General features: G+C 50.7%; 1 protein-coding gene across 1 annotated transcript in view; it reads left to right on the top strand.

Moving 5' to 3' along the window:
- fndc3ba (fibronectin type III domain containing 3Ba) overlaps positions 1–26,916 on the top strand; it is a 444,633-nt gene that overhangs the window by 71,136 nt on the left and 346,581 nt on the right. The window contains exon 2 of the mRNA XM_041204259.1: positions 16,046–16,183. Coding sequence (XP_041060193.1) covers positions 16,073–16,183 — 111 coding nt within the window. The 5' untranslated portion in view covers positions 16,046–16,072. The remainder of the gene's footprint in view (positions 1–16,045; positions 16,184–26,916) is intronic.

A 26,916-nucleotide genomic window follows, 5' to 3' on the forward strand; every position in this document is an offset into this window, starting at 1 on the left:
CAGTCTCACCCTCCTTAAACCAGTCACTGCACCCCCAGTCTCACCCACCCCAAAACCAGTCACTGCACCCCCAGTCTCACCCACCTTAAACCTGTCACTGCACCCCCAGTCTCACCCTCCCGAAACCAGTCACTGCACCCCCAGTCTCACCCTCCCCAAACCAGTCACTGCACCCCCAGTCTCACCGTCCTTAAACCAGTCACTGCAACCCCAGTCTTACTCTCCCTAAAGCAGTCACTTCACCCCCAGTCTCACCCTCCTTAAACCCGTCACTGCACCCCCAGTCTCACCCTCCCTAAACCAGTCACTGCACCCCCAGTCTCACCCTCCCCAAACCCGTCACTAAACCCCCAGTCTCAACCTCCTTAAACCCGTCACTGCACCCCCAGTCTCACCCTCCTTAAACCCGTCACTGCACCCCCAGTCTCACCCACCCCAAACCCGTCACTGCACCCCCAGTCTCACCCTCCTTAAACCCGTCACTGCACCCCCAGTCTCACCCTCCTTAAACCCGTCACTGCACCCCCAGTCTCACCCTCCTTAAACCCGTCACTGCACTCCCAGTCTCAGCCTCCCCAAAACCGTCACTGCACCCCCAGTCTCACCCTCCCCCAAACCATCACTGCACCCCCAGTCTCACCCTCCCCAAAACCATCACTGCACCCCCAGTCTCACCCTCCCCAAACCCGTCACTGCACCCCCAGTCTCACCCTCCTTAAACCAGTCACTGCACCCCCAGTCTCACCCTCCTTAAACCCGTCACTGCACCCCCAGTCTCACCCTCCCCAAAACCGTCACTGCACCCCCAGTCTCACCCTCCCCAAACCAGTCACTGCACCCCCAGTCTCACCCTCCCCAAACCAGTCACTGCACCCCCAGTCTCACCCTCCTTAAACCCATCACTGCACCCCCAGTCTCACCCTCCCCAAACCCGTCACTGCACCCCCAGTCTCACCCTCCTTAAACCAGTCACTGCACCCCCAGTCTCACCCTCCCTAAACCAGTCACTGCACTCCCAGTCTCACCCTCCTTAAACCCATCACTGCACCCCCAGTCTCACCCTCCCTAAACCAGTCACTGCACTCCCAGTTTCACCCTCCCCAAAACCGTCACTAAACCCCCAGTCTCACTCTCCCTAAACCAGTCACTGCACTCCCAGTCTCACCCTCCCCAAACCCGTCACTGCACCCCCAGTCTCACCCTCCCTAAACCCGTCACTGCACCCCCAGTCTCACCCTCCCCAAACCCGTCACTGCACCCCCAGTCTCACCCTCCTTAAACCCGTCACTGCACCCCCAGTCTCACCCTCCTTAAACCCGTCACTGCACCCCCAGTCTCACCCTCCCCAAAACCGTCACTGCACCCCCGGTCTCACCCTCCTTAAACCAGTCACTGCACCCCCAGTCTCACCCTCCTTAAACCTGTCACTGCACCCCCAGTCTCACCCTCCCTAAACCAGTCACTGCACTCCCAGTTTCACCCTCCCCAAAACCGTCACTAAACCCCCAGTCTCACTCTCCCTAAACCCGTCACTGCACCCCCAGTCTCACCCTCCCCAAACCCGTCACTGCACCGCCAGTCTCACCCTCCTTAAACCAGTCACTGCACCCCCAGTCTCACCCTCCTTAAACCCGTCACTGCACCCCCGGTCTCACCCTCCCCAAACCCGTCACTGCACCCCCAGTCTCACCCTCCCCAAACCAGTCACTGCACCCCCAGTCTCACCCTCCTTAAACCCGTCACTGCACCCCCGGTCTCACTCTCCCTAAACCAGTCACTGCACCCCCAGTCTCACCCTCCCCAAACCCGTCACTGCACCCCCAGTCTCACCCTCCCCAAACCCGTCACTGCACCCCCAGTCTCACCCTCCCCAAACCCGTCACTGCACCCCCAGTCTCACCCTCCCCAAACCCGTCACTGCACCCCCAGTCTCACCCTCCCCAAAACCGTCACTGCACCCCCAGTCTCACCCTCCCCAAACCCGTCACTGCACCCCCAGTCTCACCCTCCTTAAACCCGTCACTGCACCCCCAGTCTCACCCTCCTTAAACCCGTCACTGCACCCCCAGTCTCACCCTCCTTAAACCCGTCACTGCACCCCCAATCTCACCCTCCTTAAACCCGTCACTGCACCCCCAGTCTCACCCTCCCCAACACCGTCACTGCACCCCCAGTCTCACCCTCCCCAAACCCGTCACTGCACCCCCAGTCTCACCCTCCCCAAAACTGTCACTGCACCCCCAGTCTCACCCTCCCCAAAACCATCACTGCACCCCCAGTCTCACCCTCCTTAAACCCGTCACTGCACCCCCAGTCTCACCCTCCTTAAACCCGTCACTGCACCCCCAGTCTCACCCTCCTTAAACCCGTCACTGCACCCCCAGTCTCACCCTCCCTAAACCCGTCACTGCACCCCCAGTCTCACCCTCCTTAAACCCGTCACTGCACCCCCAGTCTCACCCTCCTTAAACCCGTCACTGCACCCCCAGTCTCACCCTCCTTAAACCCGTCACTGCACCCCCAGTCTCACCCTCCTTAAACCCGTCACTGCACCCCCAGTCTCACCCTCCTTAAACCCGTCACTGCACCCCCAGTCTCACCCTCCTTAAACCCGTCACTGCACCCCCAGTCTCACCCTCCCTAAACCCGTCACTGCACCCCCAGTCTCACCCTCCTTAAACCCGTCACTGCACCCCCAGTCTCACCCTCCTTAAACCCGTCACTGCACCCCCAGTCTCACCCTCCTTAAACCCGTCACTGCACCCCCAGTCTCACCCTCCTTAAACCCGTCACTGCACCCCCAGTCTCACCCTCCCCAAAACCGTCACTGCACCCCCGGTCTCACCCTCCTTAAACCCGTCACTGCACCCCCAGTCTCACCCTCCCCAAAACCGTCACTGCACCCCCGGTCTCACCCTCCTTAAACCCGTCACTGCACCCCCAGTCTCACCCTCCCCAAAACCGTCACTGCACCCCCAGTCTCACCCTCCCTAAACCCGTCACTGCACCCCCAGTCTCACCCTCCCCAAACCCGTCACTGCACCCCCAGTCTCACCCTCCTTAAACCCGTCACTGCACCCCCAGTCTCACCCTCCCCAAACCCGTCACTGCACCCCCAGTCTCACCCTCCTTAAACCCGTCACTGCACCCCCGGTCTCACCCTCCTTAAACCCGTCACTGCACCCCCAGTCTCACCCTCCCCAAACCCGTCACTGCACCCCCAGTCTCACCCTCCTTAAACCCGTCACTGCACCCCCAGTCTCACCCTCCTTAAACCCGTCACTGCACCCCCAGTCTCACCCACCCCAAACCCGTCACTGCACCCCCAGTCTCACCCTCCTTAAACCCGTCACTGCACCCCCGGTCTCACCCTCCTTAAACCCGTCACTGCACCCCCAGTCTCACCCTCCCCAAACCCGTCACTGCACCCCCAGTCTCACCCTCCTTAAACCCGTCACTGCACCCCCAGTCTCACCCTCCTTAAACCCGTCACTGCACCCCCAGTCTCACCCTCCCCAAACCAGTCACTGCACTCCCAGTCTCACCCTCCCTAAACCAGTCACTGCACTCCCAGTTTCACCCTCCCCAAACCCGTCACTGCACCCCCAGTCTCACCCTCCCCAAACCCGTCACTGCACCCCCAGTCTCACCCTCCCCAAACCAGTCACTGCACCCCCAGTCTCACCCTCCTTAAACCCGTCACTGCACCCCCGGTCTCACCCTCCCCAAACCCGTCACTGCACCCCCAGTCTCACCCTCCCCAAACCCGTCACTGCACCCCCAGTCTCACCCTCCCCAAACCCGTCACTGCACCCCCAGTCTCACCCTCCCCAAACCCGTCACTGCACCCCCAGTCTCACCCTCCCCAAACCCGTCACTGCACCCCCGGTCTCACCCTCCCCAAAACCGTCACTGCACCCCCAGTCTCACCCTCCCCAAAACCAGTCACTGCACCCCCAGTCTCACCCTCCTTAAACCCGTCACTGCACCCCCGGTCTCACCCTCCCCAAAACCGTCACTGCACCCCCAGTCTCACCCTCCCCAAAACCGTCACTGCACCCCCAGTCTCACCCTCCCTAAACCCGTCACTGCACCCCCAGTCTCACCCTCCCTAAACCCGTCACTGCACCCCCGGTCTCACCCTCCTTAAACCCGTCACTGCACCCCCAGTCTCACCCTCCTTAAACCCGTCACTGCACCCCCAGTCTCACCCTCCCCAAAACCATCACTGCACCCCCAGTCTCACCCTCCTTAAACCCGTCACTGCACCCCCAGTCTCACCCTCCCCAAAACCATCACTGCACCCCCGGTCTCACCCTCCTTAAACCCGTCACTGCACCCCCAGTCTCACCCTCCTTAAACCCGTCACTGCACCCCCGGTCTCACCCTCCCCAAACCCGTCACTGCACCCCCAGTCTCACCCTCCCCAAACCCGTCACTGCACCCCCAGTCTCACCCTCCCCAAACCCGTCACTGCACCCCCAGTCTCACCCTCCCCAAACCCGTCACTGCACCCCCAGTCTCACCCTCCCCAAACCCGTCACTGCACCCCCGGTCTCACCCTCCCCAAAACCGTCACTGCACCCCCAGTCTCACCCTCCCCAAAACCAGTCACTGCACCCCCAGTCTCACCCTCCTTAAACCCGTCACTGCACCCCCGGTCTCACCCTCCCCAAAACCGTCACTGCACCCCCAGTCTCACCCTCCCCAAAACCGTCACTGCACCCCCAGTCTCACCCTCCCTAAACCCGTCACTGCACCCCCAGTCTCACCCTCCCTAAACCCGTCACTGCACCCCCGGTCTCACCCTCCTTAAACCCGTCACTGCACCCCCAGTCTCACCCTCCTTAAACCCGTCACTGCACCCCCAGTCTCACCCTCCCCAAAACCATCACTGCACCCCCAGTCTCACCCTCCTTAAACCCGTCACTGCACCCCCAGTCTCACCCTCCCCAAAACCATCACTGCACCCCCAGTCTCACCCTCCTTAAACCCGTCACTGCACCCCCAGTCTCACCCTCCTTAAACCCGTCACTGCACCCCCGGTCTCACCCTCCTTAAACCCGTCACTGCACCCCCAGTCTCACCCTCCCCAAAACCATCACTGCACCCCCAGTCTCACCCTCCTTAAACCCGTCACTGCACCCCCAGTCTCACCCTCCTTAAACCCGTCACTGCACCCCCAGTCTCACCCTCCTTAAACCCGTCACTGCACCCCCAGTCTCACCCTCCCCAAAACCATCACTGCACCCCCAGTCTCACCCTCCTTAAACCCGTCACTGCACCCCCGGTCTCACCCTCCTTAAACCAGTCACTGCACTCCCAGTTTCACCCTCCCCAAAACCGTCACTAAACCCCCAGTCTCACTCTCCCCAAACCCGTCACTGCACCCCCGGTCTCACCCTCCCCAAACCCGTCACTGCACCCCCGGTCTCACCCTCCCCAAACCAGTCACTGCACCCCCGGTCTCACCCTCCCCAAAACCATCACTGCACCCCCAGTCTCACCCTCCTTAAACCCGTCACTGCACCCCCAGTCTCACCCTCCCCAAAACCATCACTGCACCCCCAGTCTCACCCTCCCCAAACCCGTCACTGCACCCCCAGTCTCACCCTCCCCAAACCCGTCACTGCACCCCCGGTCTCACCCTCCTTAAACCCGTCACTGCACCCCCAGTCTCACCCTCCCCAAACCCGTCACTGCACCCCCGGTCTCACCCTCCCCAAAACCGTCACTGCACCCCCAGTCTCACCCTCCCCAAACCCGTCACTGCACCCCCAGTCTCACCCTCCCCAAAACCAGTCACTGCACCCCCAGTCTCACCCTCCCCAAACCCGTCACAACCTCAGTTAGCTCCAAAGCACTTTACCAAGTGAATTAAAGAGGCTCAACACCATCGAGCACAAAGCAACCCTCTTGATTGGCACCCTATCCACCACCTTACACGTTCACAGTAAGAATTGAGACCACAATAAAAAAAAAAGCACTATTTTGCCTCCAATTTTCTCCAGGAAGTAATTGTTTTTTGTTCGTATCTTTATGCTTTGAGGTGGCGTGATGGGCCACAATCGAGGGCAAAGCAACCAGCTTGATCCGCACCCTGCTCACTAACTGAAACATTCACTCCCTCCACCACCGATGCATGGTGACAGCAGCTCACCAAACCTTCCAAACCTGCGACCGCCACCATCTGGAAGGACAAGGGCAGCTGATACATGGGAGCACCCCCACCTGCAAGTTCCCCTCCAAGCCACTCACCATCCTGACTTGGAAAAATATCACCACTGCTAACACTGTCGCTGGTTTGAAATCCTGGAACTCCCTCCCCAACAGCGCTGTGGGTGTACCTACACCACGTGGACTGCGGCGGTTCAAGAAGGCAGCTCACCACCACCTTCTAGAGGGATGTGCAATAAATGCTGGCCTTGCCAGTGACACCCACATCCCATGAACGAATAAAAGTACTTTTGAATTATAGTCACTTTTTAAGTGGGAAGTGTAGAATCATACCTCACGAGTGGACGCTACTTTGCCCCTCATTCCCGCTCTTTGAAAGATGTATCCAGTTGGTCCCAATCCCCATACTCCCATAGCAAAATTGTTCCTATCACTTATTTACCTCCTTCCACCATCCTTTCAGGCAGTGCATTCCGGAGTACAAAAAACTCGCTGAGTAAAACGGAAATGGTTTGCTCAGAGCCCTGTGGCAGCCAAGTTGTGCAAGCCCCCAAGAACAGCGACGAGCTAATGACCAGAGAATCTCTTCTCCAGTGATGTCTGTTGAAGGACTAACATCGGGCAGGACACCAGGGGGTACTCCTCTGCTCTTCTTTGACCTGGTGACCAAGGAATCGGTTAAAACTCTTGCTCAAAGCTAGAGGCTACGTCAAACAAAAGAAGCGAGCAACCTGTGACACTGCACACCTGGGTTCAAATGGCTGCAAAGTCTGCAAAAGGTTCGGACGAATAGGTGCGCTATCAGTGAGGGAGTGGGATCTACTTGTCTCCGAGACAGGCACATTGAAAAGCTGCCCAGAGGTAAAAGGACCTGTTCTGCCAACAAAGAAGACGGCTGCCTGGTTGCAAACGGACATGGAGGAACCGAGACCTGTTTGGGCTGCTGTAGCGAGTCATCTGTGTTGTGAGCACAAGAGGATCATTGACTGATTGTTGCTGAGTTGAAGATGTGTCATCTAAGTTTGGGAGTGGGTGGGGGGAGGGGCTGTGGGGGTCGGGGGTCGGGAGGGTGGGGGGGGTGTGGGTGAGCACGGGTTTATTCATATCCCCGAAGTCTTAAATGATTAGAGAGCTCTTTTTAAAGTCCTTTGTGAGGGAATCTCACTGAGTCGCTGGTTAATTTGTAGCGTGCTGGGGGTTTTGACTGACCTCTCCATGGTCTACACCTCCCTCCCCCTATTCCCCCCACCAACCATCACCGACAGCAGCCCCCCGAACCCCCCCTCCACTCCCCCCACCTCCCCCCTACTCCCAGACTCACTCACCATGAACCATCCTCTCAATAAGAGAGGCCAGACTGCGATTAGGCCCTGTGGTTGTCACGGTGACGCTGAGATAGCAAGACAAAGCTCAAAGCTGTTGCTGTGGTTACAGGTGGGGGGACTTGCAAGCAGGAGTTTGATGTCAGGAGTGTTTATATGTATTGTAATCTCTCCTTCCCTCTCCACACCCCACCACCGCCCCCTCCACTCAACACCCCACACCCCCCTACCCCCACCCCCTCGCTTCGACAGAGTGAACGGCCAGATACCTATGGTGGGGGACGGGAACGTAGGAAATAGGAGCAGGAGTAGGCCGTTCAGGCCCCCGAGCCTGCTAAAGATGGAGGCTTCCACACGTGAACTTTACATTGTCCCAACAGAAGGTCATTGATAAATGGTGTGACCTTTCGTTGTCTCCTTTCTGCTGCTCCCTTGGCATCCATCTTTCACCCTGTTTGATATACTTTTGTGGCCATTATCCTGCTATATTAGTGCAGTTCAGAGAGGCTTCATCTTGAGGGCTAGATGGGTTCGGTGTCCAATGTGGCTCACTGGATAGCACCTTCTGTCCTCTTGAGTCAGATAGTTGTGGGTCAAGCCCCACTTAAAATAATCAGCATAAAAGGAGGCCATTCAGCCCATCAAATCTTCTCCGGCGTTTCCAAAGTGTGTTCCAAGTGGTCCCACTCTCATCACATCATGGCAATATCTTACTCTGTCAAGTATCTGTCCAAGTTCCTTTTGAAAGCTGCCAATGAGCCTGCTTCCACTTGCTCCATCAGGCAGTGCATTCCATTTCCTAACCACTCACAGCACAAGAGTATGATTCCTCATGTCACCCCGGGTCCTTCACCCCATCACCATAAAGCTGTGTCCTCTGCTTATCAAATTCAGCGGGTAACCCACAGAGTAGTACAGTAAGGGAGTGCTGCACTGTCAGAGGTACCATTTTTCGGTTGAGACATTAAACCGATGGCCTGTTGGGGTGGGATGTAAAAGATCCCATGGCTGCTATCCTGAAGAAGAGAAAGGAAGCTCTCCACTGTGACCCTGGCCCATATATATCTCTCAATCAACATCACTTTATGAAAAAAAGCAGATTATCTGATCAGTTGTCTCATTGCTGTTTTTTGGAAGCTAGCTGTGAATAACTTGGCTGCCACTTTTCTCGACAGTACAATAAAAATGTACTTCATTGCCTGGGGGACGCTCTGAGACCAGGACAGGCGCTATTTAAGTGGTTTCTCTCTGGCGTTATAAACGTTTCAATCGCATTTGCCATTCATTTGCGTATATTTCTAGCTGCTGGTGTGATCACCTACCCACAGTCTGATTTAGAGTTCATCCACCAATGTGGTTAAAATCAGGCTGGAACCAAATCTTCAGGCCCACAAGATTCAAACAAGCTGAAGGAACGAGGCGGATATCCAAGCACCAATAGGATTGAGGGGTCTGGGGTTTTGATGGACTGATTGCCTGAGCTTGAGAGATTCACAAACTGGCCAAGACAGTGTGAGAGTGAAACTGGTCTTGTTGGGTGCCCCAGGATAGCGCAGACTGGGTGGTAGAGAAAAACTGAGCGTGTAGACTGGGCTGTTGATGTACTATCTGCAGTTTACCCCTTCCCCCATCCCACTGAAGATCATTCTCATCCACCCTCTCCCCCAAGTTAAAGCACAGTCCAGTGTCATACTGAGGTACACAGTTGACAGACTGATTCCCAGCATGTGCTCTGTTGGTTGGTCCCTGGGAGATATGGTAGTCAATGAGAGACTCATGGTTTCAACCCCCACCTGCCAACTCCCGGTCACTGCCCTCCCTGGTGAAACCCTCTTCCGTGCCTTTGTAACCTCCAGGCTCACCTATCCCGATGCTGTCCTGGCCACACTCTACCCTCCATTCACTTCAACTCATCCAAAACTCTGCTGCCTGTATCCTAACTCGCACAAAGTCCAATTCAGCCATTACCCCTCAGCTCACTGGTCAACACTGGCCCCAGTATTAGGAAAGCCTCAATTTTAAAATTCTCATCCTTGTGTTCAGAATTCAGTGGCTTTTCCCCTCCCCAGTCTGTAATCGCTTCCAGCTCTAGAATTATCTGAGATCTCTGCATTCTTCTAATCCTCCTCCTCTTCTCTTGCACATTCCTGATTTCCATCTCTCCATCATTGGTGGCCATGCCTTAAGCTGCATTGACCCTAAGTTCTGGAATTCCCTCTTTAAACCCCATTCCCTCTCTACCTCTCTCTTGTCCCCTTTAAGATGTGCCTGAAAATCTAGCGCTTTGAGCAAGGTATTGAGGGAAGGCGACAGCATAGTGGTATTGTTGCTAGACTAGTAATCCAGAGACCCAGGGTAATGCTCTGGGGACCCAGGCTGGAATTCTGCCAAGGCGGAATTTGAATTCAACAAACATCTGGAATTAAATCTAATGATAACCATGGTTGTGGGTCAAGCCCCACTAAAAGTAGTACAGCATAAAAGGAGGCCATACAGCCCAACAAATTGTCGATTGTCATAAAAAACCCAGCTGGTTCACCAGGGAAGGAAATCTGTTATCCTTACCTGGTCTGGCCTACATGTAACTCCAGACCCACAGCAATGTGGTTGACTCTTAAGTGCCCTCTGAAATGGCCAAGCAAACCATTCAAAAGTCTCAGAAAAACAATGAAACCAGATGGAACACCCGGTTCTGGGTCCACCTGACCTCGGCACCGGAAACGACAATGGCAAACTCAGCCCTGTCGATCCTGAAAAGTCCTCCCTATTAACATCTGGGGGCTAGTGGGAGAGCTGTCTCACAGACTAGTCAAGCAACAGCTGGACGGAATCATACCTTACAGATAATGTCCCCGACACTACCTTCACCATCACTGGATGGCACAGTGGTATACAGTCGTGAGGGACTCTGGACCCCATGAAGTCTCATGGCATCAGGTCAAACATGAGCAAGGAAACCTCCTGCTGATTACCACGTACCTCCCTCCCTCAGCTGATGAATCAGTGCTCCTCCATGTTGAACACCACTTGGAGGAAGCACTGAGGATGGTAAGGGCACAGAATGTACTCTGGGTGGGGGTCTTCAATGTCCATCACCACTCTACCATTACCATCAAGCCGGGGGATCAACCCTGGTTCAATGAAGAGTGCAGGAGGGCATGTCAGGAGCAGCACCAGGCATACCTAAAAATGAGGTGTCAACCTGGTAAAGCTATAACACAGGACTGCTTGCATTCCAAACAGTATAAGCAGCAAGTGATAGACAGGGCTAAGTGATTCCACAACCAACGGATCAGATCTAAGCTGCAGTCCTGCCACATCCAGTTGTGAATGGTGGTGGACAATTAAACAACTCACTGGAGGAGGAGACTCCACAAATATCCCCATCCTCAACGATGGGGGAGCCCAGCACATCAGTGCAAAAGATAAGGCTGAAGCATTTGCTACAATCTTCACCAGAAGTGCCGAGTGGATGATCCATCCCAGCCTCCTCCGGAGGTCCCCAGCATCACAGATGCCAGTCTTCAGCCAATTCGATTCACTCCACGTGAAATCAAGAAACAGCTGAAGGCACTGGATACTGCAAAGGCTATGGGCCCTGACAATATTCCGGCAATAGTGCTGAAGACTTGTGCTCCAGAACTTGCCACACCCCTAGCCAAGCTGTTCCAGTACAGCTACAACACAGGCATCTACCCAGCTATGTTGGAAATTTCCCAGCTATGTCCTGTACACAAAAAGCAGGACAAATCCAACCTGGTCAATTACTGTCCCATCATTCTACTCTCAATCATAAAGTAATGGAAGGAGTCATCAACAGTGCTATCAAGCGACACTTGCTTAGCAATAACCTACTCACTGATGCTCAGTTTGGATTCCGCCAGAGTCACTCAGCTCCTGACCTCATTACAGCCTTGGTTCAAACATGGACAAAAGAGCTGAACTCCTGAGGTGAGGTGAGAGGGACTGCCCTTGACATCAAGGCAGCATTTGACTGAGTGTGGCATCAAGGAGCCCTAGCAAAACAGGAGCAAATGGGAATCAGGTAGAAAACTCTCTGTTGGTTGGAGTCACACCAAGCACAAAGGAAGATGGTTGTGGTTGTTGGAAGTCAATCATCTCAGCTCCAGGACATCACTGTAGGAGTTCCTCAGGGTAGTGTCCTCGGCCCAACCATCTTCAGCTGCTTCTTCAATGACCTTCCTTCCTTCATAAGGTCAGAAGTGGGGATGTTTGCTGATGATTGCACAATGTTCAGCACCATTCGCGACTCCTCAAATACTGAAACAGTCCATAGCCGCATGCAGCAAGACCTGGACAATATCCAGGCTTGGGCTGACAAGTGGCAAGTAACATTCACACTACGCAAATGTCAGATAATTCCTGTCTCCAACAAGAGAGAATCTAATCATCACCGCTTGACGTTCAATGGCATTACCATCACTGAATCCCCCACTATCATCATCCGCGGGTTACCATTGACCAGAAACTGAACTGGACTAGCCACATAAATACCGTGGCTACAAGAGCAAGTCATGGGCTTGGAATCCTGCGGCAAGTAACTCACCTCCTGACTCCCCAAAGCCTGTCCACCATCTACAAGGCACAAGTCAGGAGTGTGATGGAATACTCCCCACTTCCCTGGATGAGTGCAGCTCCCACAACACTCAAGAAGCTTGACACCATCCGGGACAAAGCAGCCCATTTGATTAGTACCACATCCACAAACATTCACTCCCTCCACCACCGATGCACAGTAGCAGCAGTGTGTACCATCTACAAGATGCACTGCGGGAATTCACCAAGGCTCCTTTGACAGCGCTTTCCAAACCCATGTGCACTACCATCTAGAAGGGCAAGGGCAGCAGATAGATGGGAACACCGCCACCCGGAATTTCCCCTCCAAGTCACTCACCATCCTGACTTGGAATTATATCAGCTGTTCCTTCACTGTCGCTGGGTCAAAATCCTGGAACTCCCTCCCTAACAGCACTGTGGGTGTACCTACACCACATGGACTGCAGTGGTTCATGAAGGCAGCTCACCACCACCTTCTCAAGGGGCAATTAGGGATGGGTAATAAATGCTGGCCTAGCCAGAGAAGCCCACATCCTGTGAATGAATTAAAAAAAATTGGTGCTAATATTTTCTTTTTGGATCAGATGTTAATCCAAGTCTGTTCTGTTTGGTAGACATGAAGGTCTCATGACACTAAAATAATGAAGAGCAGGGGAGCTTTCCCCAGCGTCTTGGCCAATATTTATCTCTCAATCAACATTGCAAAAACAGCTTACCTGGTCATTAACATTGCATTTTTGGGGGATCTTTCTGTGTGCCGATTGCCTGTCACGTTTCCTACCTCAAAAGTACTTCATCGACTATAAAGTGCTGTAGGATTCTTGGTGATTGGGAAAGGCGTTATATAAATGCAAGCCTTTTGTGTCTTTTCTTTGTGGCTCAGTGTCAAACCTTGTTTGATAGTGTGCCAATGAAAAGTCTTGGGATGTTTTACTAGAGTAAAGCTGCTATAGATATAGCTTTCTATAGGTATAGCTCCTGGGGCGAAAGGGATCAAAGGGTATGGTGAGAAAGCGGGAGCAGGCTGTTGAGTTGGATGATCAGCCATGATCATAATGAATGGCGGAGCAGGCTCGAAGGGCCGAATGGCCTACTCTTGCTCCTAGTTTCTATGTTTCTATAAATGTATGTTGTTGTTGGTAGGTGTGCATTGATGGCTTATTATTAGCTATCCCTCACTAGCAGGGGTGAATGTGTCCCATGAGTCCGAAGTTTGGCTAATTCGGGATCTGCAGGCGTTGTGGCACTGACAGCATTTCTTGTCATGTGAGATGTCTCGTTGTGTGTTTTCAGTTGGATCAAGGCATGCCCTATTAACTTTTCTTCTTCATTTTGTTGTCTTTGATGAGGGCTTCCACAGGCACATTGGATTGCCAACCATCCTGTCGCTATCTCAGGTTGGTGGGGGATGGGGATGGGCAGGGGAACCTCTCAGCTGCAGTACCACGGGCAGGACAGCCTCCTCTGTGTGAATGGCTGGAGGGTACCAGAGCAAGGTTCACCATGATGCCCTGTGTGGAGAATTGTCCAGTGCCAGAGACCCTTCAGTGGGGGTTGATCCTAGTGCAAAGGAGCCCCATGTCAGTAAGATGCTGGCCCCTCGCGATGCTCATCAGAGGAAGAGTCATCGCAAAGTGCAACCATTGAGCATCCTCTTCCCATCCCCCATTAACTCAAAGTCAATGTGCCGTAAATAACCATTGTTAAATCCCTCAGACAAACCGTCTTGTGCATCCTCTTCAACATGGGTCAATTTAGTTGAAATACATGGAACAGTTTATTGGCAGAGCTTTAGCTTGGAATATTAATGATCCCAGTGACTCTTTGAAGTCTTTTCCTGAGCTCATTGTTATCAGGGAGAGACCCAAACTTTGTTAAGTGCAGATTTTTCCAATTTAAATTTGGCAATTCTGAGGAGAACCTTGGAAATATCGGATAAAGGGAGTGAGGTCAGCCCTGAAAGGCAGGGCTTCCCTCACAGCTCGAACTCTCCAGATCGGTCTAAAAAGTCCCCTGTCCTCTGGTCACTTTTTCATCACTCCTGATTTATGTCACGCTTGCACATTGCTAACACAATGCAAGAGGGAGCTCTTTGGGGAGTAAGAACATTTATTGAGTTGCACAGTTCAGGGGGAGGCCATTCCAGCCATCCTGTCTGCACTGTCTCTTTGAAAAACCTACGCAGATAATCCTATCCACTGTCCTTTCCCCATAATCATGCACTTTATTCCCCCTCTAAAAGGGAATTGGATAAATGCTTGAAGTTACTCTTAAATCTACTGCTGTCACTGGCCTTTCAGGCAGCTCATTCCAGATCCGAGCAACTCGCTGTGTAAAAATTGTTCTCTCTATCTTCCTCCCTAGTCTTACTCATGACCTTAAATGTGTGTCTTCTGGTTACTGATCCTCTTGCCACTGGAAACAGCATTTTTCTATTTGCTCTATAAACCCCCGTCCTGCCTCTTAATTTTGAATATCACAATTAAAATATTGCAGTCAGGACACTTTTCTTTCCTTTAGAACCATAGAACCAAAGAACACTACAGCACAGAAAACTGGCCATTTGGCCCTTCTAGTCTGTGCCAAAATATTATTCCGCTAGTCCCATTGACCTGCACCCAGTCCATAACCCTCCAGACCTCTCCCATCCATGTATCTGTCAAATTTAATCTTAAAACTTAAGAGTGAGCCCGCATTTACCACGTCAGATGGCAGCTCATTCCACACTCTCACCACTCTCTGAGTGAAGAAGTTCCCCCTAATGTTCCCCCTAAACCTTTCCCCTTTCACCTTAAAGCCATGTCCTCTCATGTTTATCTCTCCTAATCTAAGTGGAAAGAGCCTACTCGCATTTACTCTGTCTATACCCCTCATAATTTTGTAAACTTCTATCAAATCTCCCCTCATTCTTCTACGCTCCAAGGAATAAAGTCCTAACCTGTTTAATCTTTCCCTGTAACTCAACTCCTTAAGACACGGCAACATCCTAGTAAATCTTCTCTGCACTCTCTCAATCTTACTGATGTCCTTCCTGTAGTTAGATGACCAGAACTGCACACAATACTCCAAAGTTGGCCTCACCAACGTCTTATACAAGCTCACCATAACATTCCAACTCCTTTACTCAATACTTTGGTTTATGAAGGCCAGTATGCCAAAAGCTTTCTTTACAACCCTGTCTACCTGTGACTCCACTTTCAGGGAATTATGTATCTGAACTCCCAGATCCCTTTGTTCCTCCGCAGTCCTCAATGCCCTACCAAACTTTGCTCTTGGAATGTTCTCTATTGAAGCAGCTACTTATTACCACACTGGGAAAGGTGGTTAGTTGGACAGAAGCTGCTGTTCCGTTCACTTGCCTTTCTGCCTCACCTCTCTTTGGGCTGCTTGCTGGCATTTCCTACCATCAGGGCTAAGTTCTCATCTTCAGAGGTTGACTCTCCCTGCGTCAGTACTGACAGAGTGCTGCACTGTCAGGAGGTGCCATCTTACGTTTGAGCCAATAAACCAAGGCCCCTCTCTGCCCTCTCAGGTGGACATAAAAGATCCCCTAGAATTATCTGTGCCCTGGCCAGTATCTATCCCTCAACATCACCAAAACAGATAAACTGGTCATTAACACGGTGTTGTTTGTGGAAGCTCACTGTGCAAAAAAACTGGCTGCCACATATTTGCTCGTTACAACAGCGACTTTACTTCAAGGAGTGTTGCTTATAAATTGCTTTGGGACATCCTGAGGGTGTGAAAGACAATAGAAATGTAGATCTGCTTATTCTTTGATTTTGGGATCTTGCTGTGCAGGAAAAGCTACCAGCTTTGCCCCTGTGATAGCGGTGGCTGCGTTCCAGGAGTGATTTCTTTTATTGTGCATGGAGTATTTCTGGACGAATTCAGAGAACTGTGATAAGATGCTATTAATAAAACCAAGTCCCTCTTAATTTAACTTCTATTGTGTCGTTTCTTTGCAGGAAGGCAGTAAGCAGAGGATTCCATGAATGTATGTCACAATGATGATGACAGACCAGATTCCCTTGGAACTGCCACCTTTACTCAACGGAGAACTCCCCATGATGCCTCACTTGGTCAATGGTGATGGTTCACAACAGGTGAGTAATGTGACTGGGAAGGAGGAAACTTTTTTTCATTTATTCATTTACAAGATGTGGGCTTCGCTGGCTAGACCCAGCATTTATTTCCCCATCCCTAATTGACCTTGAGAAGGTGGTGTTGAGTTGCCTTCTTGAACCGCTGCAGTCCATGTGCCGTAGGTACACCCACAGTGCTGTTAGGGAGGGAGTTCAAGGATTTTGACCCAGTGACATTGAAGGAACAGTGATATATTTCCAAGTCAGGATGGTGATTGGCTTGGAGGGGAACTTGCAGGTTGTGGTGTTCCCACGTGTCTATTGCCCTTGTCCTTCTAGATGGTAGTGGTCGTGGTTTGGAAGATGCTGTCTCAAGACCCTTGGTGAGTTTCTGCACTGCATCCTGTAGATAGTAACACTGCTGCTACTGTGTGTCAATGGTGGAGGGGGTGAATGTTTGTGGATGTGGTCCCAATCAAGTGGGCTGCTTTGTCCTGGGCAGTGTCAAGTTTCTTGAGTGTTGCTGGAGCTGTACTCATCTGGGCAAGTGGGGAGTATTCCATCACACTCCTGACTTGTGCCTTGTAGATGGTGGACAGGCTTTGCGGAATCAGGAGGTGAGTTACTCACTGCAGAATTCTCAGCCTCTGACCTGCTCTTGTAGCCACAGTATTTATGTGGCTAGTCCAGTTCAGTTTCTGGTCAGTGGTCACCCCCAGGATGTTGATAGTGGGGGATTCAGCAATGGTAATGCCATTGAACGTCAAGGGGAGATGTTGGATTCTCTCATGTTGGAGATGGTCATTGCCTGGCACTTGTGTGGCGCAAATGTTACTTGCCACTTAGCCCAAGTATGAACGTCATCCAGGTCTTGCTGCATTTGGACATGGACTGCTTCAGTGTCTGAAGAGTTGCGAATGGTGCTGAACATTGTGCAATCATCAGCAAACATCCCCACTCCTGACCTTATGATGGAAGGAAGGTCATTGATGAAGCAGCTGAAGATGGTTGGGCTGAGGGCGCTACCCTGAGGAACTCCTGCAGTGATGTCCTGGAGCTGAGATGATTGACCCTCAACAATCACAACCATCTTCCTTTATGTTAGATGTGTTTCCAAAAACAGAATCACAGAATTGCTACAGCACAGAAGAAGGCCATTCAGCTTCTTATGTCTGCACTGGCTCTCCGAATGAGCATTTCACCTCGTGCCGTTGCCCTGCCTTCTCCCTGTAACCCTGATGATTGCTTCTTTTCAAATAATCATCTAATTCCCTCTTTAATGACTCGAATGAACCTGCCTCCACCACACTGTCAGGCAGTGCACCCCAGACCCTAACCATTCACTGTGTGAAAAAGTTCTTTCTCATATCATTTTTGCTTCTTTTACTAATTACCTTAAATTTGTGCCCTCTGGTTCTTCATCCCTCTGCCAATTGGAACAGTTTCTCCCTGTCTATTCTGTCCCGGTCCCTCATCATTTGGAATACTTCCATCGAATCTCTTTTCAGCCTTCTCTTCAGGCAAAAGAGTCCCAAATTCTCCAATCTGTCTTCATAACTGAAGTTCCTCATCCCTCGAATGCTTCTTATAAACCTCTTCTGCACTCTTTCCAATGTGTTCACATTCTTCCTAAAGTGCGGTGCTCAGAACTGTACGCAGTGCTCCAGCTAAGGTCTAACACAACCTCTTTACTCTTGTACTCTATGCTCCAATTAATAAAGCCTAGGAAACTGTATGCTTTACTAACCACTCTCTCAACCTGTTCTGCCGCCTTCAATGACTTATACAGCCAGGTCCCTCTGCTCCTACACCCCCCTTAGAGTTGTACCCTTTATTTTATATTGTCTTTCTTCCTTAAAAAAATGTATCACCTCACGTTTCTCTGCAATGAACTTAATCTGTCACTTCTCTGTGCATCTCATCAACTTGTCTGTCTTTTTGAAGTTCTGCACCATCCTCCTCACAGTTCCCCATGCTTCCAAGTTTTATATCGTACGCAAATTTTGAAACTGTTCCCTATACACCAAGGTCTAGATCTTTAATGTACGTCAGTGAAAGCAAGGGTTCCAAAAGCGACCCCTGGGGAACTGCACTACAAGCCTCCCTCCAGCCTGAAAAATATCCATTCACCATTACTCTCTGTTTCCTGTCACTCAGCTAATTTTGCATCCGTGTTACTATTGTGCTATTTATTCCATGAGCTATAACTTTTCTCTCTTTTGTGTGGCATTGTATCAATTTTTTTTTGGAAGTGGAGAGTTTTCCCTCTGATCCCTATTAACTCCAGTTTTGCTAGGGCTCCTTGATGCCACACTCGGTCAAATGCAGCCTTGATGTCAAGGGCAGTCACTCTCACCTCACCTCGGGAGTTTAGCTCTTTTGTCCATGTTTGAACCAAGGCTGTAATGAGGTCAGGAGCTGAGTGGCCTTGGCGGAACCCAAACTGACTGTCAGTGAGCAGGTTATTTCTGGGTAAGTGCTGCTTGATAGCAATCTCGGCAGCCCCTTCCATTACTTTACTGATGATTGAGAGTAGACTGAGGGAGCAGTATTTGGCTGAGTTGAATTTGTCTTGCTTTTTGTGGACAGAACATACCTGGGCAATTTTCCACTTAGCTGGGTAGATGCCAGTGTTGTAACTGTACTGGAACAGCTTGGCTAGGGGCGTGACAAGTTCTGGCGCACAAATCTTCAGTACTATTGCCTGAATATCGTCAGGGCCCATAGCCTTTGCCGTATCCAGTGCCTTCAGCCATTTCTTGATCTCACGCAGAGTGAATTGAATTGGCTGAAGACTGGCATCTGTGATGCCGTGGACCTCTGGAGGAGGCTGAGATGGATCATCCAGTCAGCACTTCTGGCTAAAGATTGTAGCAAATGCTTCAGCCTTACCTTCTGCACTGATGTGCTGGGCTCCTCCATCATTGAGGATGGGGATATTTGTGGAGCCTTCGCCTCTGGTTAGCTGTTTAATTGTCCACCACCATTCACAACTGGATTTGGTAGGACTACAGAGCTTAGATCTGATCCGTTGGTTGTGGAACCATTTAGCTTTGTCTATCACTTGCTGTTTATGCTGTTTGGTATGCAAGTAGTCCTGTGTTATAGCTTCACCAGGTTGACACCTCATTTTTAGGTCTGCCTGGTGCTGCTCCTGACATGCCCTCCTGCACTCTTCATTGAAGCAGGGTTGATCCCCTGGCTTGATGGTAATGGTAGAGTGGGGGATATGCCGGGCCATGAGGTTACAGATTGTGTTCGAGTACAATTCTGCTGCTGCTGATGGCCCACAGCACCTCATGGATACCCAGTCTTGAGTTGCTAGACCTGTTTGAAATCTATCCCATTTACTGTGGTGATGCCACACAACACGATGGAGGGTATCCCTCAATGTGAAGGCAGGACTTTGTCTCCACAATGACTGTGCGGTTGTCACTCCTACTGATACTGTCATGGACAGATACATCTGTAGCAGGCAGGTTGGTGAGAACGAGGTCAATTATGTTTTTCCCTCTTGTTGGTTCCGTCACCACCTGCTACAGACCCAGACTAGCAGCTTTGTCCTTTAAGACTCGGCCAGCTCAGTCAGTAGTGGTGCTACATAGCCACTCTTGGTGATGGACATTGAAGTCCCTCACCCAGAGTACATTCTGCACTCTTGACACCTTCAGTGTTTCCGCTAAGTGGTGTTCAACATGGAGGAGCACTGATTCATCAGCTGAGGGAGTGGGGTACGTAGTAGTCAGCAGGAGGTTTCCTTGCCCATGTTTGACCTGATGCCATGAGACTTCATGGAACTAAAGTCAATGTTGAGGACTCACAGGGCAACTCCCTCCCGACTGTATACCACTGTGCTGCCACCTCCGCTGGGTCTGCCCTACCTGTGGGACAAGACATACCCAGGGATGGTGATGGTGGTGTTTGGGATATTATCTGTAAGATATGATTCCATGAGTATGGCTATGTCAGGCTGTTGCTTGTCTAGTCGGTGAGACAGCTCTCCCAATTTCGGAACCCCAGAAGTTAGCAAGGCAGACTTTGCAGGTTCGGTAGGGCTGAGTTTGTTGTTGTTGTTTCCACTGCCTAATTCAATGCTGGGTCGTCCGTCCAGTTCCATGACTTTTTTGAGACTTTGTAGCGGTTTCATAAAACTGAGAGCTCGCTCGGCCATTTCAGAGAGTGGTTCAGAGTCAACCACATTGCTGGAGTCACACGTAGGCCAGACCAGGTAAGAATGGCCGATATCATTCCCCAAATGGCATTAGTGCAACGACCTTTCCCCTACAGGACCATCTCTCCCATTGCTGTGTGCAAATTGGCACCCACAGTTCCTCCATTGCAGCAGTGACTAAAGCGTATTTCACTGATTGTAAAGGGCTGTGGGCTGTGATGAGACAGCTTGCATTTATAAAGTTATTTTCATGTATGTAAACAGCCCAGGGTGATAGGTAAATGCAGGTGGCGCCTGTCTGTCAGCTTCATTCCTGAATTGCTAATCTCTCTCTGGTAACTTGTCCAACAATCCCGAGCTTTGAGTTTGATGAGAGAGCGAGAGAGAGAGAAATTTTCTATGTATTAATGTGGTATGTTATCACACGTAAATATCATGCATGTGATATACCACAGTAATACCTGGTAAATAGATGGATGGATCTGTGAGGCTGTTCAGTTGGGTAAGAGGAGGGTTTATCGCTTGCAAACTGACCCACTGTCGGATTAATTGGTGGACAATTGGGGAGTATGTGAGACCCCCACCTTGCCCACTGAATCCTCGAATGTTTGACACCGGCTCCCTCCTAAAACCAGCAGGATGAGGCTCAGCGCTGGGTGGGGGTGGGGGGGTGGGGGGGGGTGGGGTGGGGGGTTGGTGGCCACAGTTCATGGTGGGGGCCAAGGGGTACTCAGTCCACCCGGAGGAACAGTTTCGCGGCAGCTGGGGAAGACAGAATGGGAATGTCATGTCGTGGGGAGGGGCAGCAGAAAGGCTCAAGCTGTACTTGTGGGGCCAGGAGGACCCCAAGGAACATTGACAAGGTTGAAGGAAAAAGATGCATTGTTCTGGGCCTCTCCTGACTAGATTCCTGGCTTCCCCCACACCACGCCGGCCAGTTCCAGGCTGTGATTGGCCTCAGTCAGGCCTTCATAGTTAAAATGGCAGTCACTCGCGTGCCATACATATCACAAAAGCCCCACTTGACCATTGTAAAGCGGGCGTTCCCCCCCCACCACGCCCCGTGAATTCACCTGAAAATGATGGAAGAAACCGGATAGATCCGGAGAGTGACTCGACATTCCCCTCACAAGCCTCTCACCAACCCCTTCCACCACCCCCCCCACCCTCGGCAACTGCTCAGCCAACACTGTTCCTGGTGCTGGGATTAACTCATTTCGTGCTTTCCCACAGGGATTCACTTTGATCAAAAGAGGCACCCTGGTTAAATTGCTACCGCTCCTCCTGCACCCCTCCCCCCCGCCACACCCTGGCCCCTTTCTCCCACCAGAACCCCCAGGCGTTGATGCCAATTTTAGAGACGCGATTGTGAGAGAGCGACCAGACACAGAATAAATTGCCGGCGATGGATCCGCAGCTACCTGCGTTTATACAGGACCTGTGACGTGGTGAAACATACCGAGACGTGTCCGCGGGAGCGTTACCAACCAGAATTTGACATTGAGCCAGTCGAGGTCCCTAATAAGACAGATGGCCAGAAATGTGGGCAAAGAGGTAGATTTTAAGGAGGGCCTTAAAGGAGGATAGCGAGGCGGAGAGAGGGAACTCCGGAAGTCCCAGATGTTAGATCTCAGCAGCTGAGACCCAATGGTGGAGCGATTAAAATTGAGCAAGCTTGAGAGGCCAGAATTGGAGCGATCTCGGAGGGTTGTGGCTATGGAGGAGATTGCAGAGATAGCGAGAGAATGGGGCCTGGTGAATCCTGGTGCAATGGCCAGCCATGGTTTTAAAGACACGCTACAAGAATGTGCGTCTCCGGTGCTCGCGGGCGAGGTCGATCGTTGTTGGTCACGCTCTCTGAATCCGAAGCCCCGGTTTCTACATTGGCTGAACATTGTGGGCCTCTCGGCTGTTTGTTGTTCCCCTGGTGACGCTGGCAGGGTGCAGAATCAGTTTAGCAAACTCTTGTAGTGTCAGCCACTCATTTCAACACTCACTTCAAGAGTCTGAAGGCCGTCAGTTCAGGCCCCAATTCCAGCGACTTGAGTACAAAGAGCCAGGCTGATGCTAGTAGTGCAGTACTGAGGGAGTGCTACGCTGTCGGAGGTGCCATCTCTTGGTTGAGGCAGTAAACGGAGGCCTCTGTCTTGCCCTCTCTGGTGGATGTACAAGATCCCAGGGCCTGCCGTTTTGAGGAAGAGCTGGGGAGCTCTCCCCAGTGTCCTGCCCAATACCGATCCCTCAATCAACACCGCCAAAGAACATGGATTATCTGACCTTCGTTACATTCCCGTTTGTGGAAGCTTTCTGTGCCCAAATTGTCTGCTGCCTTTCCTACATTACAATGGTCACTATCTGTCAAAAAAAAAAAGTAAAGTGTTTAACTGCCTTAAGGGCTTTGGGAACATCCTGAGGTTATAACAGGTGCTATGTAAATGCAAGTCTTTTTTTTTTTTGGCCTGTTCTCTTTTGTTAGAGAGAGAGAGAGAGAGGAGGGAGGGAGGGAGGGAGGGAGGGCGGGAGGAAGAGCAGCTTCTGATCGAGAGGCAGAGTTGGAGGAATGAAACACCAATGTTATAAGCTGCCAGAGCTCCTAAGTGTTCCAAGCAATGATGTAGCCCCAGTGGAATTTCGCTGTGTTGCTAGCAGCCCTGATCCTGAGATATTAGCTGCGAGGGGTGCTGTCTGTTTAAATGTCAAGTCGCTGCACCACCAGACATGCGGCAGGTTTCCACGTGCCCGCTTGTTTGAGTGCTGCGTTCTTGCGGAGGTGGTTTTCAAGTGCCTTTGGCAGGACATCTGGCAGCGTCTGTTGGAACTTTGAACTTGGATGAAGAATAGATGAGTGACTTCCCGAACCCCGCTCTAGCAGGAGAGTGGGGGGTGGGGCGGGGGGTAGGGTTTGCTGACCTTAATTATTGAGAGGCTATTGGGGGGAGAGCCCAAAAACATCACTTACCGGTGTCACATCCTGCTTCATGCCTAATCCATGTGGGACGTGAACAAGTTAAAGTTCTCACCGAACTCTACTTTCTTTGCCTTTTTCTTAAGGAGGGGCAGAGTAATTCTCCAGGACTCCTTTATTTTTATTTATGTACTGGACCACTTTCTCCTGTACTTTGTGAAGAATTTAACTCCTTCCTGGGGCATGCTCCCAGCGCCCATAGGCTGCTATAACTGGTTGGTCATCATGTACAACTTATTAACAGCTATTTTTCGACACGTATGCCAATTCCAACCTCCCAGCAGCGAATGACACTCTTAGTGCTCACACTGAAGGTGTGCTGCACTGCCAGAGATGCGGCTTTAAGCCAAAGCCTTGCCTGCCTACCCGGGTGGATGTGGAAGATGTCAACAGTCACTGTTTCAAATTGAAGGATGGTGAGCTCTCTCTCTCTCCCCACCTCTCTCTCTCCTCTGTCCTGATCAATGTTTGATGCTCAACAAACACTTAAAAACAGATTATCTGATGGTGTTCATGGGAGTTTCCTGTGCAAGTTGGCTGCCATGTCTCCTACATCGTAAACTGTTTAAAAATTTCTCCATTGGCTGTAAAGGACTTTGAGGCACCCTGAGATTGTAGAAGATGCTATAGCACAGGAAGATCCCAGCAGTTTTAATGAGGCAAACATCCATCCAGTCTTTTATGGATGGGTGAATGTTAGTCTGACCACATCCTCCCCACTCAGATTTAATCATTTGTCTTAATTCCGCTCACCCCCTACCTCACACCCCAACATCATCACCTTATCCCTACTGCATTCGCTGCTGACTGGGTTAGTGTTCATGGGCACTGGACACCCTTGGTAAGTGGCCAGCATTGATGCGTGAATTTAGATAATGATCGTTGATTGGCCATTTGACTGCAAGGGGCATCACATCAGGGTCTGATCCTGGCCTCCTGGAAAACGCCCACACAGCAAGATTCCTCCATCAACAAACTGATCACGACCAGATAACTTGATTCGATGATGTTGTCTGGGGGACGAATTTCAGCCTCGGGGCGCCAACATTCCTCTCAAAAAGATCGGCCTTGAGATCTTTTACATCCACTTGCCAGGGGAGACAGGGCCTCCGTTTAATTTCCCATCCGAGCAACAGTACCTTCACCAGTGTAGCACTCCCTCAGGACTGCACTGAGAGAGTCCGCCTAGATCTTCTGTTTAAACCTCCGGAGTGGGGTTTGAACCCACAATATTCCAACTCTGAGGCAAGAGTGCTAGCCGCTGAGCCATACATCCAGTTGAAATAAGGCGAGGTGTTAAATGAGACCCCCGTTTGCCCTCACAGGCGGGTGTGAAAGATCCCATGGCACTATTTTGAAGGACTGCCGGGGGTGGGGGCGGGGGGTGTCCTTTATTTTTCCTTCCCATCATCATCAGTAAAGACAAGATGATCTGGTCTTTGCTGCTTGTGGGAGCTTGCTGTGCACAAAACCAGCTGTCGTATTTCCTGCAATAGTGACTACCCTTCAAAAAATGTATTTCGTTTGCTGGAAAGCACTTTGGGGCTTCCTGAGGTTGTGAAAGGTGCTATAGAAATGCCCCTTGAGGTTTGCTCTGACTCCTTTACCTCGGGTCCAGCTTTGGGTGTTTGCAGATGAGCTCTGGGCGTCAGAGGGAGAGTGAGAGAGAGAGAAGAGAGCATGATTCGAACACACTGAATCACTGTCACATCAGGAAGTCAGGAGCAAGTAGGTAAGGCTGACGAGGATAACATTTCTGAAAGGACCACAGACTGAAGATGTGAGTTGTTTTCGAGCAGTGAGGCTATGGTATTCTGTAGCGGCGGGCCCAGTTATTGGCAAGTGCTAATTTGTGAGCTGTTGAGTGTATCACTGGCAGAAATTGAAGGCTTTTCTGTCAGCAGCTGTAGGCCGTGGGGAGCTGTTTGTAATGAATCATCGCCTGACGGGCTGAGGGTTGTTCACTGTCGCTGTTTTACTTCAGAAGGAAGAGAAATGGCTTTAAGATATCGCTCAGTGCTAGAAGTTTAAGATGGAGGCTGTTTGCTTTCTATGAACTTTAGATCCAGTTACTGCTGACTTTGAAATGTAACCTCTTGACAACATGCTCATGCAGATCTCATCCTGAGTTCTGTGTTTCTTTTCATCATCATATGTAAATGCTGGGAAGGGTGACACATAAATCAATCTTTCCCAGGGCAGGTACAGCACAGAGTTAGATACAGAGTAAAGCTCCCTCTACACTGTCCCCATCAAACACTCCCAGGACAGGTACAGCACAGGGTTAAATACAGAATAAAGCTCCCTCTACACTGTCCCCATCAAACACTCCCAGGACAGGTACAGCACATAAGAACCTAAGAAATAGGAGCAGGAGTAGACCATTCAGCCCCTCGAGCCTGCTCTGCTATTCAATAAGATTATGGTTGTTCTTCTTCTGTTTTGATTTCCACATTCCCATCTAACCCCGGTAACCTTTGATTTGGCCTAACAAGAATCTATCTACCTCAGCCTTAAAAATATTCAATGACCCCGCCCCCACCACCTTCTGAAGCAATGAGCTCTGAAGTCGCACAACCCTCTGAGAGAGAAAAATTCTCCTCATCTCTGTCTTAAAAGGGCGGCCTCTAATTTTAAAACAGTGCCCCCTAGTTCTGGATCCATCCACAAGACAAAACATCTCTTCCACATCCACCTTGTCAATACCATTCAGGATCTTGTACACTTCAATCAAGTCACCCCTCACTCTTCTAAACTCCAGTGGAAACAAGCCCAGTCTGTCCAACCTTTCCTCATAAGACAACCCACTCATTCCAGGTATCAATCTAGTAAACCTCCTCTGAACCGCCTCCAAAGCATTTACATCCTTCCTTAAATAAGGAGACAAAACTGCACACAGTATTCGAGGTGCGGTCTCACCAATGCCCTGTATTAGTGAAGCATAACTTCCTTACTTTTATGTTCAATCCCTCTTGTAATAAATTCCATTAGCCTTCTTAATTACCTGCGGTACCAGCATACTAACTTTTGAGACTCGTGTACTAGAACACCTAGATCCCTCTGCACCTCAGAATTATGCAGCCATTCTTCATTTAAGAAATACTCTTTTTTTTTGTTCTTCCTGCCAAAGTGAACAACTTCACATTTTCCCACATTAAACTTCATTTACCAGATCTTTGCCCATTCACTTAACCTACCTATACCCATCTGCAACCTCCTCATGTCCTCTTCACAACATACTTTCCTAACTATCTTTGTGTCATCTACAAATTTAGCTACCATGTCTTCACTCCCCTCATCCAAGTCATTGAAGTCAATTGTAAAAAGTTGAGGTTCCAGTACTGTCCCCTGTGGGACTCCACTCGTCACATCCTGCCAATCAGAAAAAGACCCATTTATACATACTCTCTGCTTTCTGCCAGCCAGCCAATCTTCTATCCATGCTAATATGTTACCCACTACACCATGTGCTTTTATGTTCCGTAATAATCTTTGATGTGGCACCTTATCAAATGCCTTCTGGAAATCCAAGTTCAGTACATCTACAGGCTCCTCTTTATCCACTGTGCATGTTACTCCTTCAAAAAACTCCAATAAACTATTTAAACCTGATTTTCC

Source organism: Carcharodon carcharias, chromosome 2 (assembly GCF_017639515.1).
Source record: "Carcharodon carcharias isolate sCarCar2 chromosome 2, sCarCar2.pri, whole genome shotgun sequence".
Lineage (NCBI taxonomy): Eukaryota > Metazoa > Chordata > Chondrichthyes > Lamniformes > Lamnidae > Carcharodon > Carcharodon carcharias.